Here is an 11,100-nt window from a genome sequence, read left to right on the forward strand (position 1 = left end):
GTGACACGAGGGCGGAATCCTAAAAATAACATCTAGAAAAACTTACCCTGAATAGTGACTGACAGGCTTAATGCTTTAATCAGCTCTTGCGGTCTAATGTTGTTTTAGTGGTTTTCATCACAGGAACAAAGATAAATACCCTTAAACTAACCCTTACTTCCATGTGCATAATACAAGTTGACATAACGATGCGTTTCATGGTATTTGGGGGCATTGGTACGCAGCCTGAAAATTCAAATTAGGGGAAAAACTCCTCTCAATTCCGATCTAACCACGTCTACTTCCGCCCGGGTCAGGCTGTCTGCGCTCGTGAACTGCACATATCAACAAGGAGATAAACCATTTCTCTCCATAGCTGTTGTTTCTATAAATACCTCCACTGCTCGCTTCTACCTGTAAGGTTGCAACGCTGGGTGTGTAAGTGCTTTATGGTTCATTTTATCCACTTAACGTTACTAATGTTCTGACTCTAACCAACTTGAGGGTAGATTGTGGTGGTTTGGTCCGGGCTATGTACTGAAAACGAAAGCATGTTAAGGAACGTCTCATGTTTACACTTTTACTTTAGAGGGCAGAATTCAAAATGAAGAAGAGATATCGTCGTGCCGCATCAAATCAGGATATAATAATTATACAGCTTTTATTGTTCTCAGTAGTCATGATATTGTTCAAATGGTATTGTAAGAGCCGGGGAGTATACTGTAGCTTCAAAGTAATCAGCAAGTAGACTCAGCCAGTATTAGTCGTAAACGCTCGAAGTATTTGTCTGCATCATGTAAGCCAAGACTAGTGAAAGGATTCATTCATGCTCATCAGCAGGCCTTTCTCACAATAAATAGGTTTCACATAAGTTATAATTCTTGACATCAGACCCTTCTGTTACTCTCCTCTGTTAATTTATGTATTAAATAGATGAACAGTAGTATTCAAAATGTTGAATAGCTGACATCAGTTTTATAATGGAGTGTTAATACTTGTCTAAGCCTTAAGATTTATGTATCAGACTGAGACGGAGATTTGATGACATAAAAAGAAAACCTTAAAAGATACAAAGTCTAGATCCACAGTGATACATATATTCAGAATCTTATAATGAGCAAAGTCCAAATGTAATCCTACTGTGGACATAACATTAAGTAAAAATTGCCTTAAATGGATGCAACGCAAACCCTGTTGGTTGTTTTTTTTTAATCCAGCCTAGCAGCTGAATATGTGCCAGAGGACAAAGTGCGATGAGATTGCACAATTCATTTTTTTCTGTTATCTTATACAGTGGACAAAGTGCTAAATTTGCTCTTTGGGATGTAACTTCTATTAATGGTACACTATGGGGCAAAGATTATGATATGCAGGTCTGCAACTCACAAGATCAGTGGTTTTCATTTCAGTGGTTGTATAATAGAATTTTTATGTCAAGTTAAGGAAATGTATTACTGCCCAACGTGCTTTCAATTGCCATGTGCAATTTTGCACATTAATTAAGAATGAAAAGCTTGAAAAACTAAATTTGAAAATGCATCAAAAATAAATATTTTTGAAGACAAAGAGAAGTCACGGCTGCAAAACTCAGTCAAATCAAGCCCTTTTGTCTGTTTCTAAAACAAATCAGACTTTCACAATAAGAGGAACATACGGTTTACTACAGGAGAGACTTATCAGTATCAGCTCAGGTGCTTTTTGAAAAATAGTAACATACAGGATATCTAAATAAATAAATGAAAAATCAACACCATATGTTCCTGCTGTTCTGAAGTGAACCTTTGATTGTATTTTCTGTCCACAGACCAGAATGAATGTGGGTGTGGCACACAGCGAGGTGAACCCAAACACTCGGGTCATGAACAGTCGGGGGATCTGGTTGACCTATGCGCTCGGTGTTGGCATACTTCACATTGTGCTCTTGAGCATTCCCTTCTTCAGCGTGCCAGTGGTGTGGACTCTCACTAACGTCATACACAACTTTGTAAGCTTCACTCTCAAACAGTCACTGCAAATCAGGCCAAACAAATAAAGTAGGCCTTTCACAATTATGTTAAATAACTCTTGAATAACTTAAACAAATATATTTATTTATAGGGAGTATCAGAGCCAAGTGAGTCTTGCACGTCTTTGTAGCCAAACAGCCAGGTGCCTGTTTTTTCTGCTCTGCCTGTCCTGATTCCTTATCAAGATATCCTCTATTTTTGGGAAGCTATCAGTTTGGCAGATGCTGACCTATTACAATGATTTCCTCACCGCCTATTAGGTCTGTAGCTAAAACTGACCTTTTATTGTTCCCAGGCTGGCTTTACTAAAGAAACAAAGTCGATGTGTGTGACATCATGAAGTTGTGCAAGCTCGAAGCAGTTAACAAGGATTTTGTATCACAGCCAATACGGAAGGCTATTAACAGTAACCAACGAGGTCAACTATGGCCTTTTGTTTTCACACAATACAACAGCAGTGTGCTGATTGTGACTTGGCTGGATGCCAGCACGTTAAGTTTATTACTTTTCCCTCTGTAATGCAAGTTTTCCATTTAGAGCTGCATTCCTGTGTTTTTACATTGTGAGTTTTAATTGAAAATGAGTGTCGAGCTAACGGCTGAATACTGAGCCACTGTCTGGATCTCCATTTTGCTTTCTGCTTAAATGATCAGAGGCTCAGGCACTCAAACTCAGGCGCCCACAAAGACACTGATTTTATTTTCCCTTTTTTATATTCAAGATTTAGCACGGGCAAAATTTTCATGCTTTATTCCCAGTAAAAAAAAAACAGAGTAAGAAAAATATTTCAGAAAATACTGCTGTATTCTATGCTAACTCTAACTCCACATGAACTATAACACAGTGTTGCCTTTCGTTTTTCTACACTACAGTCTGTGTTTTTGTCTCCACAGGGAATGTATGTGTTCATGCATGCAGTGAAAGGCACACCCTTTGAGACACCTGATCAAGGAAAAGCCAGACTGCTCACACACTGGGAACAGCTGGATTACGGAGTGCAGTTTACTTCTTCCAGAAAGTTCTTCACGATTTCTCCAATCATTCTGTACGTATGATAAACCACGCAGTTTCGTTATTACACATATAGATCACTTTGACCAAGGCAGATGGGTTTTAAAACTTTTATCAAACCTATGGACACACACAAACAAGACATAGTGAAAATCAACCAGGTAAAGTAAGGATATTGTGTTACTGAAGCCTTGAAGAATTATTTCAAACCGGAAAGTTCAGTAGATCAAGTCAGGTTTGGGTTCGTAGCCACGCTCTGCAGCTTCTGTAAGCCAACATGTTTTGATTGAAGTTGAATGAGTGAGATGTTTACTAATGAAACTTTTGGGTATCCTTTGCAGACAATTGTTGAGCACATTTTTTCTTTATTTCCGTTTATTGTTTAGTTGATCCATCTGCTTTTGCTCCACAGATACTTCCTGGCAAGTTTCTACACAAAGTACGACACAACGCACTTCATCATAAACACGGCTTCTCTTTTAAGCGTCCTGATCCCAAAGCTGCCGCAACTCCATGGAGTGAGACTGTTTGGTATTAACAAGTATTAAGTTATTGTAAAGCTGTGCCTCTTAGCAGCAGAAGTTAAGTCCTGTGTAGCGTGTAACTCTGGAGCTGTACAGTTTGTGTAAATGTTGTTGTGTAGATATATCAGGTTTAAAAGAAATGTTAAAAAAACAGGTGTAGGTTTTTAGGTGACAGGATGCCATATGCATTACTAACTTATGTGAATATTTAATGATGTTTTTTTGGCCTGCATAGACCTGGGCTGGCCCAGGCCACAATTAGGCTTTTGGTTGTGTTTCTTTCTTTCCTGTCTTTGCCCTCCAGTTCACATGGTGACACAAATTGTAAGAATGAGTCTGTTTCTAGCCACAAATATTTCCCCGGGTATTTTTCAAAGATGTTTACTTGGCTCAGTGTTAAATGGCACACTTTCATTTTGTAATGGGCGTCTAAAGTATTCATGCTGCGTGGAAAATGGAATCATTTCTTTTTTTGCATGACTTCCTTGGTGTGTGAATCATGTCTCATTTGTATTTCAATCAGAAAAGGGCAAGCTTTTTTCATTGTACAGATTTTTTTTGTGAACGTTATGTCTTGTATGTAGAAATGAAGTGAATAAATGTTGTTAGGTTAAGTGTTTACTGAGAGAGGTCTGAGGTGTCTGTGATGAACTTACACTTATGTAACTGTTCTCTTTAGATCATGACTTTTTGCTATAATCAAGGCAGCTAGTCCTGCTTTGTCTGGCCATAGCTCCTAGTACTCTTGTTATTTTTTGTTCTTAATCTTATTAAAATGTTGTTGCCCTCCAAATGTGTCACTTTTATGCATTGTATGGTTCCTGGAGCCTATTTGATTAAAACACTAAAACTAGGCTTTTAGCTCATTTCCAGTAAGTTATAAGCTGAGAGGAAATTTCTCTTTGTGGCAACTTTAATGCCCCCCTGTGGGCAAAGATGTGCATCTCATTGCTTCACCGATCTTGTTCTGGGCATGTCAAGGTTCAGTTTTCTGACAAAGCATATGCTAGGACTGTGAGGAAGGAGACCAGCTGTGACAACAAAGGTTTACAAGCTGCAGAAGAAAAACAAGAAACTTGAGGTGAACTAAAATCTTTTATCAGAAAAATCACCCTGAGGTAGTTCAACCTCAGACATGTAAAAAAAAATGTCAGTGTGGTCAGTCTGTTTAAACAGCTGCTGCTTTCTCCATCTGAAAATGGTGCTATCTAACAATTTACACTTGCAGGTAATAACTGCAACAGATGTTTTTTTCAAAAACTTTTCTACAGGGTTAGAAAACATGTTCAAATCTTTATTAAAAAAATAATTATAAAACCAAAGTTTGTTCCTGTAGTTGTGATAACCAGAGCAAGGTTACAGGCTGCTAATGAAATTGATACCATCAGTTATTAATACTCCTACAAATGCTTGAACTCTCCCTTTTGATTTGGTCAGAAGTGTTCAGATCTTCACACTGCCTGCTCAGGACTCCTTTGAAGACCTCAAAACGATGGTTCAGGTCTTTTTGGGAGTGGATTTTAAATTTGGTGCCAAATGCCCCATCAGCAGAAGCTGTGCCATAGAAGACACGTCCAACTCTGGAGTGTACTAGTGCCATGGCGCACATGACACAAGGTTCTCTTGTCACATAAAAGTCATACCCCGTACATATGTATGGGTGACCGCTCCCTTCTGTGTCAGAAAAGCTTTGAATAGTTTCTGAAGCTGGTGGGGTGAATGTACAAGCTGGGTATCTGTCATAGGAATAACATCCTCCTCCCTGACTATGAGCCACCAGGTCAATGCAGACCATCACAGCGTGATGCAGAGGATGGTCACCTCTGCAATCATGGCCCACTGCAATGACTCTCTCCATCACAGGGTCGACCACCACCGCACCCACCGCCTCCATTCCCAGCTTGTGTCCAGCTCTTGCTGCAGTCACAGCAGACATCATGTAGGTGTGCATCAAAGCTTTCTGAGGGGGACCAAAGAGCTCTCCCCTCAAGGCGACAGTCACCTGTTTGTCCTCGTGAAATGAGGTGGGCCAGTGTTTGCTCGCCAGCTCAAACTGGGGTCGGGTCAAAGGGGGGCGTGCAGGGACCTTAACAATAAAAGGTTCACCTAATCCTTCACATTTAACTCCATGTGAAAGGAGCAGAGACTTGATGTTGATCACCTTGGTGTCTGGAGCATCACTGATAGGGCACAAGAGGACTTCCAGAGGGTGAGGGCTGCCCTTCTCCTTCACTGCCCGCACCCTCTTGACGTGCTGAAGGCTCTTCAACGGGTAGAGGCTGTTCAGCTCCCGGACCAGTCCAGATGTCTCTTTCTTGTTGACTATGGGTGCAGCAAATGCTCCTATTAGCTCGACGTCTTGTGACTGCTCATCTGACAATACAGGAAAAGCAACCCAGGAGTCTGTGTCACACTCTGAGCCCTTCCAGCGTTTAGTCTGTGGCTCCATTGTTGTGCTGTTCTCCTGTGAAATACGAGTTTACACCAAAGTCAAACAAAGTCAGAGCATGTTGGTAACAGAGCTTAGAAAGAAAAAGCTCTTAATAAACTAAATCTGTTTATTACACATCAGCTTCAACACAGAAAACCCTTAATACTGCTTTATAATGTTATGTTAGCCTAAAAATTCAAGTCTCATCAGTTTGGGCAGATAAAACTGTAATAACGCTGACACTAAGTCATTCATTTTACTGTTATAAAAAAGAAGAATGAAAGAATAACACAATTCAGGTATGAATAAGACAACTCCTTGGTCTATGGACAAAAGCCATAACAGAGACTCACAGAAGCTTTGAATAAAACTCTTAAATAATCAGGGCATACACAAGACACAACCAAAAATTTCAGAGCTATTTAATGTATGTAGTGCTAATGTTGACATTGGTTGGGCAACAAAAAAACCCTGAATCTTGCTAGACAAGAGAGACAACTTATCATTTAAAACTTACATTTACAGAGTATTTTCTTCTTAAGACTTAAACAAATGCTTGTTTATGACAATGAATTGAATTCTTGAGTATTTCTTTACAGTTCATCAGAAATTTTGAGTTTTAACCCAGTCCTTAGTTGTTCTGAGTGTGCCACTAACATCACCTGAGGCAGCACATACTCTTAACGAAGTTAGTAGTGATTCAGTTAAAGACAAATGTGAGATATAATTCATGAAGCTGCATGCAAGTTACTCCCACTGATTATGCTTGATGTTGACAGTGCTATACACAGTTTTAAGTATCATGGTGAGGATGAAGTCTTTGCTCATTTCCTCCCCAGTATCAGTTTATTCTTTATAACTTTTGGCACATGTCGGATGGTCAGTGACACTCTGACACTTCTGGTCAAGGTCTCTCCCTGCAGGGCCTCAGCAGCAGACAGGTTTATCACCTTATTGGTCAGCGTGTCCTGTGCACAGGGCTGGATCCCATGAAGGAGGCGCTTGTACATCTCATCCTGCAGGATCAGAAGACTGCGTGGCTTCACCAGCAGGGAGAAGAGGAAGCGGTTCTCCTCTGTCTGCGGTGCATCAACATCCAGGCTGCTGATGGGGTCGTAGAAGTCAAGGAGTGTGTGGGAGCCAAGGCTGATGGTGGTGACTGTAGGGTGGTACAGAGGACCATCTTCATGAGGCATAATCCCTTCTCCTTGTTTGTACTCATTCACCAAAACATGATTGGCTGTTTTCCCACTGAATGCACCAAAAGAAGAAATTTTCTCACAGTACATCTGGAGCCAGTCAGGAATCTTTTCTGCCAGCATGCCTCTAGGATGTGGTAACCCTCCCCAGTTCTGAAGCCTTCGACCAGACAGCTGAGTCCATTTGGTTTTTGGTGACTTATACACTTGCTGTAGAAGGTAGGTCTCTTCATCCTCGGAAATGAAATTGGGGATGTAATACACTGTTGGCGGGGCATCATTTATGATATACTGCTTCAAATCCTCCAAAATATATGCAGAGTGTGCCATGTTTCCTTTAGAAGAGTCAACATGAAACACTTATTACAACCTAAGAATATAAAAATAGCAAATACTTGCTAAATGCCCTGGTAGTGCACCACAACCGTTTTTTAGACCTTCTACTGGAAAAAATGACTCATCTATTTCATCTTAAACACGTATTCAAACATTTAAAGTACGTACAGATCGAGAAATGAGGAGGACACTATTATGTAAACAGGAGAAGTAAGACGTCTCTTGAAGAGTGCCACGGTCATGCTACCATGTGACCTCAGAAGCTTTTCCTGGTTTGATCATAGCATTAGCTTTCCAAAACCACCAACACACACTCTTCACCCTTAAACGTAAGAAAAGTTTCCAGATCATTGTAGGGCCTATCATAATTACGAAACGATGGCTATTTTGAAAAATTTCTAAATAACTTCACCCGTAGCTTGAGGGGTGAGTTCTTTATTTATTAGTTAATGTTATGTGTGTGCTTTACATTTCTGATGCCCATGAATGCAGCACAGACCACTGCACGTAACAACTGGCGTTCAACATTCTCAAACAGCCACAGGACACAGGTCTGTAACTACCATAAATAATAAACAAAATGATAAATTAAAATCACGAGAAAGCAAATTGTGAAATTTACCTCTTTCAGCATTTAAACGGAGATGAAATATGTTCGCGGTCCAGTTACTTAGCCACTCGACTGCATGCTTTCGAACTTGTGTAGCAGAGTAAAATGTCCCCCGAAAAAAAAGCAACTGCTTACTGAAACTGAGTTTTATTCACTATTATGTATAAAAATAGCTGTAATGTTTAAAAGTAAATGTGCTCATCTGGTACAGATTTACATTGTTGAAAAACGTATTTATGGGTGGTTTTAGACGAGCAACGTAACTGACTCCTGACTACTAGCGAACTAGTGTAAGCACGGAATTATTTACAAGTGGCACACAACATGGCTGTGCAGTAGCCGGGGCGAAATGTCAGAACAGTGGACACAGAAGGTTTATGTTTACCTTAAGTGGCAGATGAATTGTATGCGTTAGAGTTGCGATTTTTTCTAAAGAGAGGTCTTAATATGTTTTTGCTAGTTTCAAATGCAATGCGAGCGTAGGTGAGGTCATTATTTGGTGGACTACATTTTGATAGCAGCTTGTATGTCATGATGTTTCCTGCCCAACTAAAAGTCCTTCGTAAGACGCTACACTGTAGAAACATAGTTTGTTGCTTACCTGTATTAAATAAAAACAGTTATTCCAGACTTGTTCTTGGAATTGAGACCAGCTGCGATGACACTGGAGCTGCAGTGTTGGATGAGACAGGGAAGATATTAGGGGAGTCTCTTCATTCACAAACAGAAGTACATCTCAGGTAAGTGTCTGAGCTGTATTTTCAGAGCAGTTGTTTTTGGTTTTTACATTTAATTTGACATAACTTATGTGCTCTTGAATGCTGCAGAACAGGTGGCATCATTCCCCCAGTGGCGCAACAGCTCCACAGAGAAAACATTGAGCGAGTGGTCCAGGAGGCTTTGGGGAGGAGCAATGTGCACCCAAGCCAGCTCTCAGCTGTGGCCACTACTGTAAAGCCAGGCATGGCCCTGAGTTTGGGTATTGGCCTAGAGTTCAGTCAAAGGTTTGTGAGGCAACACAACAAGCCATTCATCCCCATCCACCACATGGAAGCCCACGCCCTGACTGTTAGGATGCTTCACCCTGTTGCCTTCCCTTTTTTGGTTTTGCTGGTTTCTGGTGGCCATTCTCTCCTGGCTGTGGCTCGAGGAGTTGATGACTTTCTTCTTCTTGGTCAAAGTTTGGATGTTGCTCCAGGGGATGCACTTGACAAAGTAGGAACCTAACTTTATAACAAGGCTGCTTTTACCGTCCATGTTTTCTTTGTGACAGTGAACTAATAAGTCTTGTCCTTTGTTTCCTCTCAGGTGGCAAGGCGTTTGTCTCTCACAAAACACCCTCAGTGTTCCACATTGAGTGGAGGACAAGCTATCGAGTTGCTAGCAAAGGATGGAGACAGAATGAAGTTCCCTCTGACAACGCCCATGGGAAAATCAAACGACTGCTGCTTTTCTTTCTCTGGGTTACGCAATCAGATCACAATGATTATAATAAAAAAAGAGGCAGAGGAAGGTATGAGCACTTACACAATGACATGGTTAATTAAAAACATTTTTAGGTTGACTGCCGCTTTTTGCTTGTCTTGTCTCACTATGTCAGGTATGTACCCTTTTTACTCCCTCTCTCTGTAGGGATAGAGGAGGGGACGCTGTTATCATGTGTAAATGATATCGCAGCTGCCACACAGCACACAGTAGCCACTCATCTGGCAAAGCGCACGCACCGAGCCATCTTATTCTGTAAGGCAAACAATCTGCTGCCATCAAACAATCCTACTCTGGTGAGTGCTGTGTATCACTTTGTGTAATTTTACTAATGAAAATTATATGTTTTTTTTCTTTTCTTTGATGTCCTTTTCAGTGCACTGTTTTAACTTAAATGTGCATATATTTTTTATTCTCCTCTGTACAAGTTTACTATTATTATTATAATACCATATTTTTTCTATTTTTTTTATATTTAGTGTTTTTTTCACAAATAATTGGACAGAGAGGGTGCAGTTCAAACCGGAGTCAAATTCCTTGTATTCTTGAAGATACTTAGCGAATAAAGGCTATTTTGATTCTGAATATTTTACATCTGACCTTTCATAATGAATGTTACAACTCCACAGACTCTTGTTTTTGAAGTTATTTAGTCTTAACCTTCAACCTTCTTTAACCTCGAAATCTGTTAATGTTGTGAATAAAGGTCTGAAGATGTCATCATTAACTCTCCTGTGACAGGTTGTGTCTGGAGGAGTTGCCAGCAATCAGTACATCCGCAAAGCTTTGAGCCTTATCACAGAGAGGGAAGGACTGGGCATGCTCTGTCCTCCAGCCAAATTCTGCACTGACAACGGAGTGATGATTGCATGGTTAGTGTAATGACTATCAGTCAAGCTTTGAAAGTGAATCTGATCTTGTGTCTCTAATGTAGAGTTTGGTGCTGCATAAAATTTGCCCTTTTTATTTTCAGGAATGGTGTTGAACGTCTGAGAGAAGGGATTGGGATTCTGTCTCCAAACGTGGATGTCTACTATGAACCAAAGTAAGTCAAATTTCTTGCAAAGAATGAAGTTAGATACTGGCCAAGCTCCTTTTTTATTTGCTGTACTGCAAATTTTAATAAACATTTAGTAACAAAGGTGTCCCCTTTGTTTTTTTGTCAGGGCTCCGCTGGGTGTCGACATGACGGAGGAGGTGAGGGCAGCAGGAATAAAGCTCCCACGAGTCAAGCTGGAGATCCCCAGCTGACAGACTGTCTGGTTTCTAGCAGAAACAAAGATTTGTTACCTCTATATTTCAACGTTGTGTACAGGATTTACATGCACAAGAAAAATAAACACCTATTTTTAATACATACATCTTCATGCATCCCTTTTTAAGTATCAACAAAATGAGTTGAAAATACAAAGTCCACCAAAATGAGATGTTCTTTGTTTGTGACAAACTATTGTTTCTGGTATTTTCCTCTTATTAAAATTGTCTGACACCTTGATCTAAAATCATTTAATTGTAAGGG

The 11,100-nt window shown here is 40.2% G+C and overlaps 3 protein-coding genes across 9 annotated transcripts; 2 read left to right on the forward strand and 1 right to left on the reverse strand.

Annotated features, from left to right (window-relative positions):
- The first annotated feature begins 275 nt into the window (after window positions 1-275).
- ormdl1 (ORMDL sphingolipid biosynthesis regulator 1) lies at window positions 276-4,306 on the forward strand. 2 transcript variants are annotated; one of them, XM_074694301.1, is made up of 4 exons: window positions 276-417; window positions 1,784-1,963; window positions 2,879-3,030; window positions 3,409-4,306. In XM_074694301.1, exons 2-4 carry the CDS (start codon window positions 1,790-1,792, stop codon window positions 3,542-3,544), a joined length of 462 nt encoding a protein of 153 aa, XP_074550402.1. In that variant the 5' UTR covers window positions 276-417; window positions 1,784-1,789; the 3' UTR covers window positions 3,545-4,306. The 2 variants fall into 2 exon arrangements, with proteins under 2 accessions (XP_074550402.1, XP_074550403.1); XM_074694302.1 differs by having other exon boundaries at window positions 276-413.
- Window positions 4,307-4,385: 79 nt separating this feature from the next.
- On the reverse strand, window positions 4,386-8,358 carry adat3 (adenosine deaminase tRNA specific 3). The gene is made up of 2 exons (XM_074694300.1): window positions 8,109-8,358; window positions 4,386-5,984 (listed from the first exon to the last, which is right to left on the reverse strand). The coding sequence occupies exons 1-2, from the start codon at window positions 8,118-8,120 to the stop codon at window positions 4,905-4,907; spliced, it is 1,092 nt and encodes a 363-aa protein (XP_074550401.1). The 5' UTR covers window positions 8,121-8,358; the 3' UTR covers window positions 4,386-4,904.
- On the forward strand, window positions 7,926-10,971 carry osgepl1 (O-sialoglycoprotein endopeptidase-like 1). 6 transcript variants are annotated; one of them, XM_074694295.1, is made up of 8 exons: window positions 7,926-8,037; window positions 8,717-8,836; window positions 8,924-9,311; window positions 9,405-9,609; window positions 9,729-9,877; window positions 10,323-10,453; window positions 10,555-10,626; window positions 10,748-10,971. In XM_074694295.1, exons 1-8 carry the CDS (start codon window positions 7,973-7,975, stop codon window positions 10,830-10,832), a joined length of 1,215 nt encoding a protein of 404 aa, XP_074550396.1. In that variant the 5' UTR covers window positions 7,926-7,972; the 3' UTR covers window positions 10,833-10,971. The 6 variants fall into 6 exon arrangements, with proteins under 6 accessions (XP_074550396.1, XP_074550397.1, XP_074550398.1 ...); XM_074694296.1 differs by having other exon boundaries at window positions 8,726-8,836; XM_074694297.1 differs by lacking the exon at window positions 7,926-8,037 and adding an exon at window positions 8,384-8,579 and having other exon boundaries at window positions 10,748-10,970.
- Window positions 10,972-11,100: the final 129 nt, after the last annotated feature.

The sequence above is a fragment of the Halichoeres trimaculatus genome, unplaced genomic scaffold (assembly GCF_033239565.1).
Source record: "Halichoeres trimaculatus isolate MK-OKI-2021-1 unplaced genomic scaffold, fHalTri1.1 fHalTri1_scaffold_19, whole genome shotgun sequence".
Taxonomy (NCBI): domain Eukaryota; kingdom Metazoa; phylum Chordata; class Actinopteri; order Labriformes; family Labridae; genus Halichoeres; species Halichoeres trimaculatus.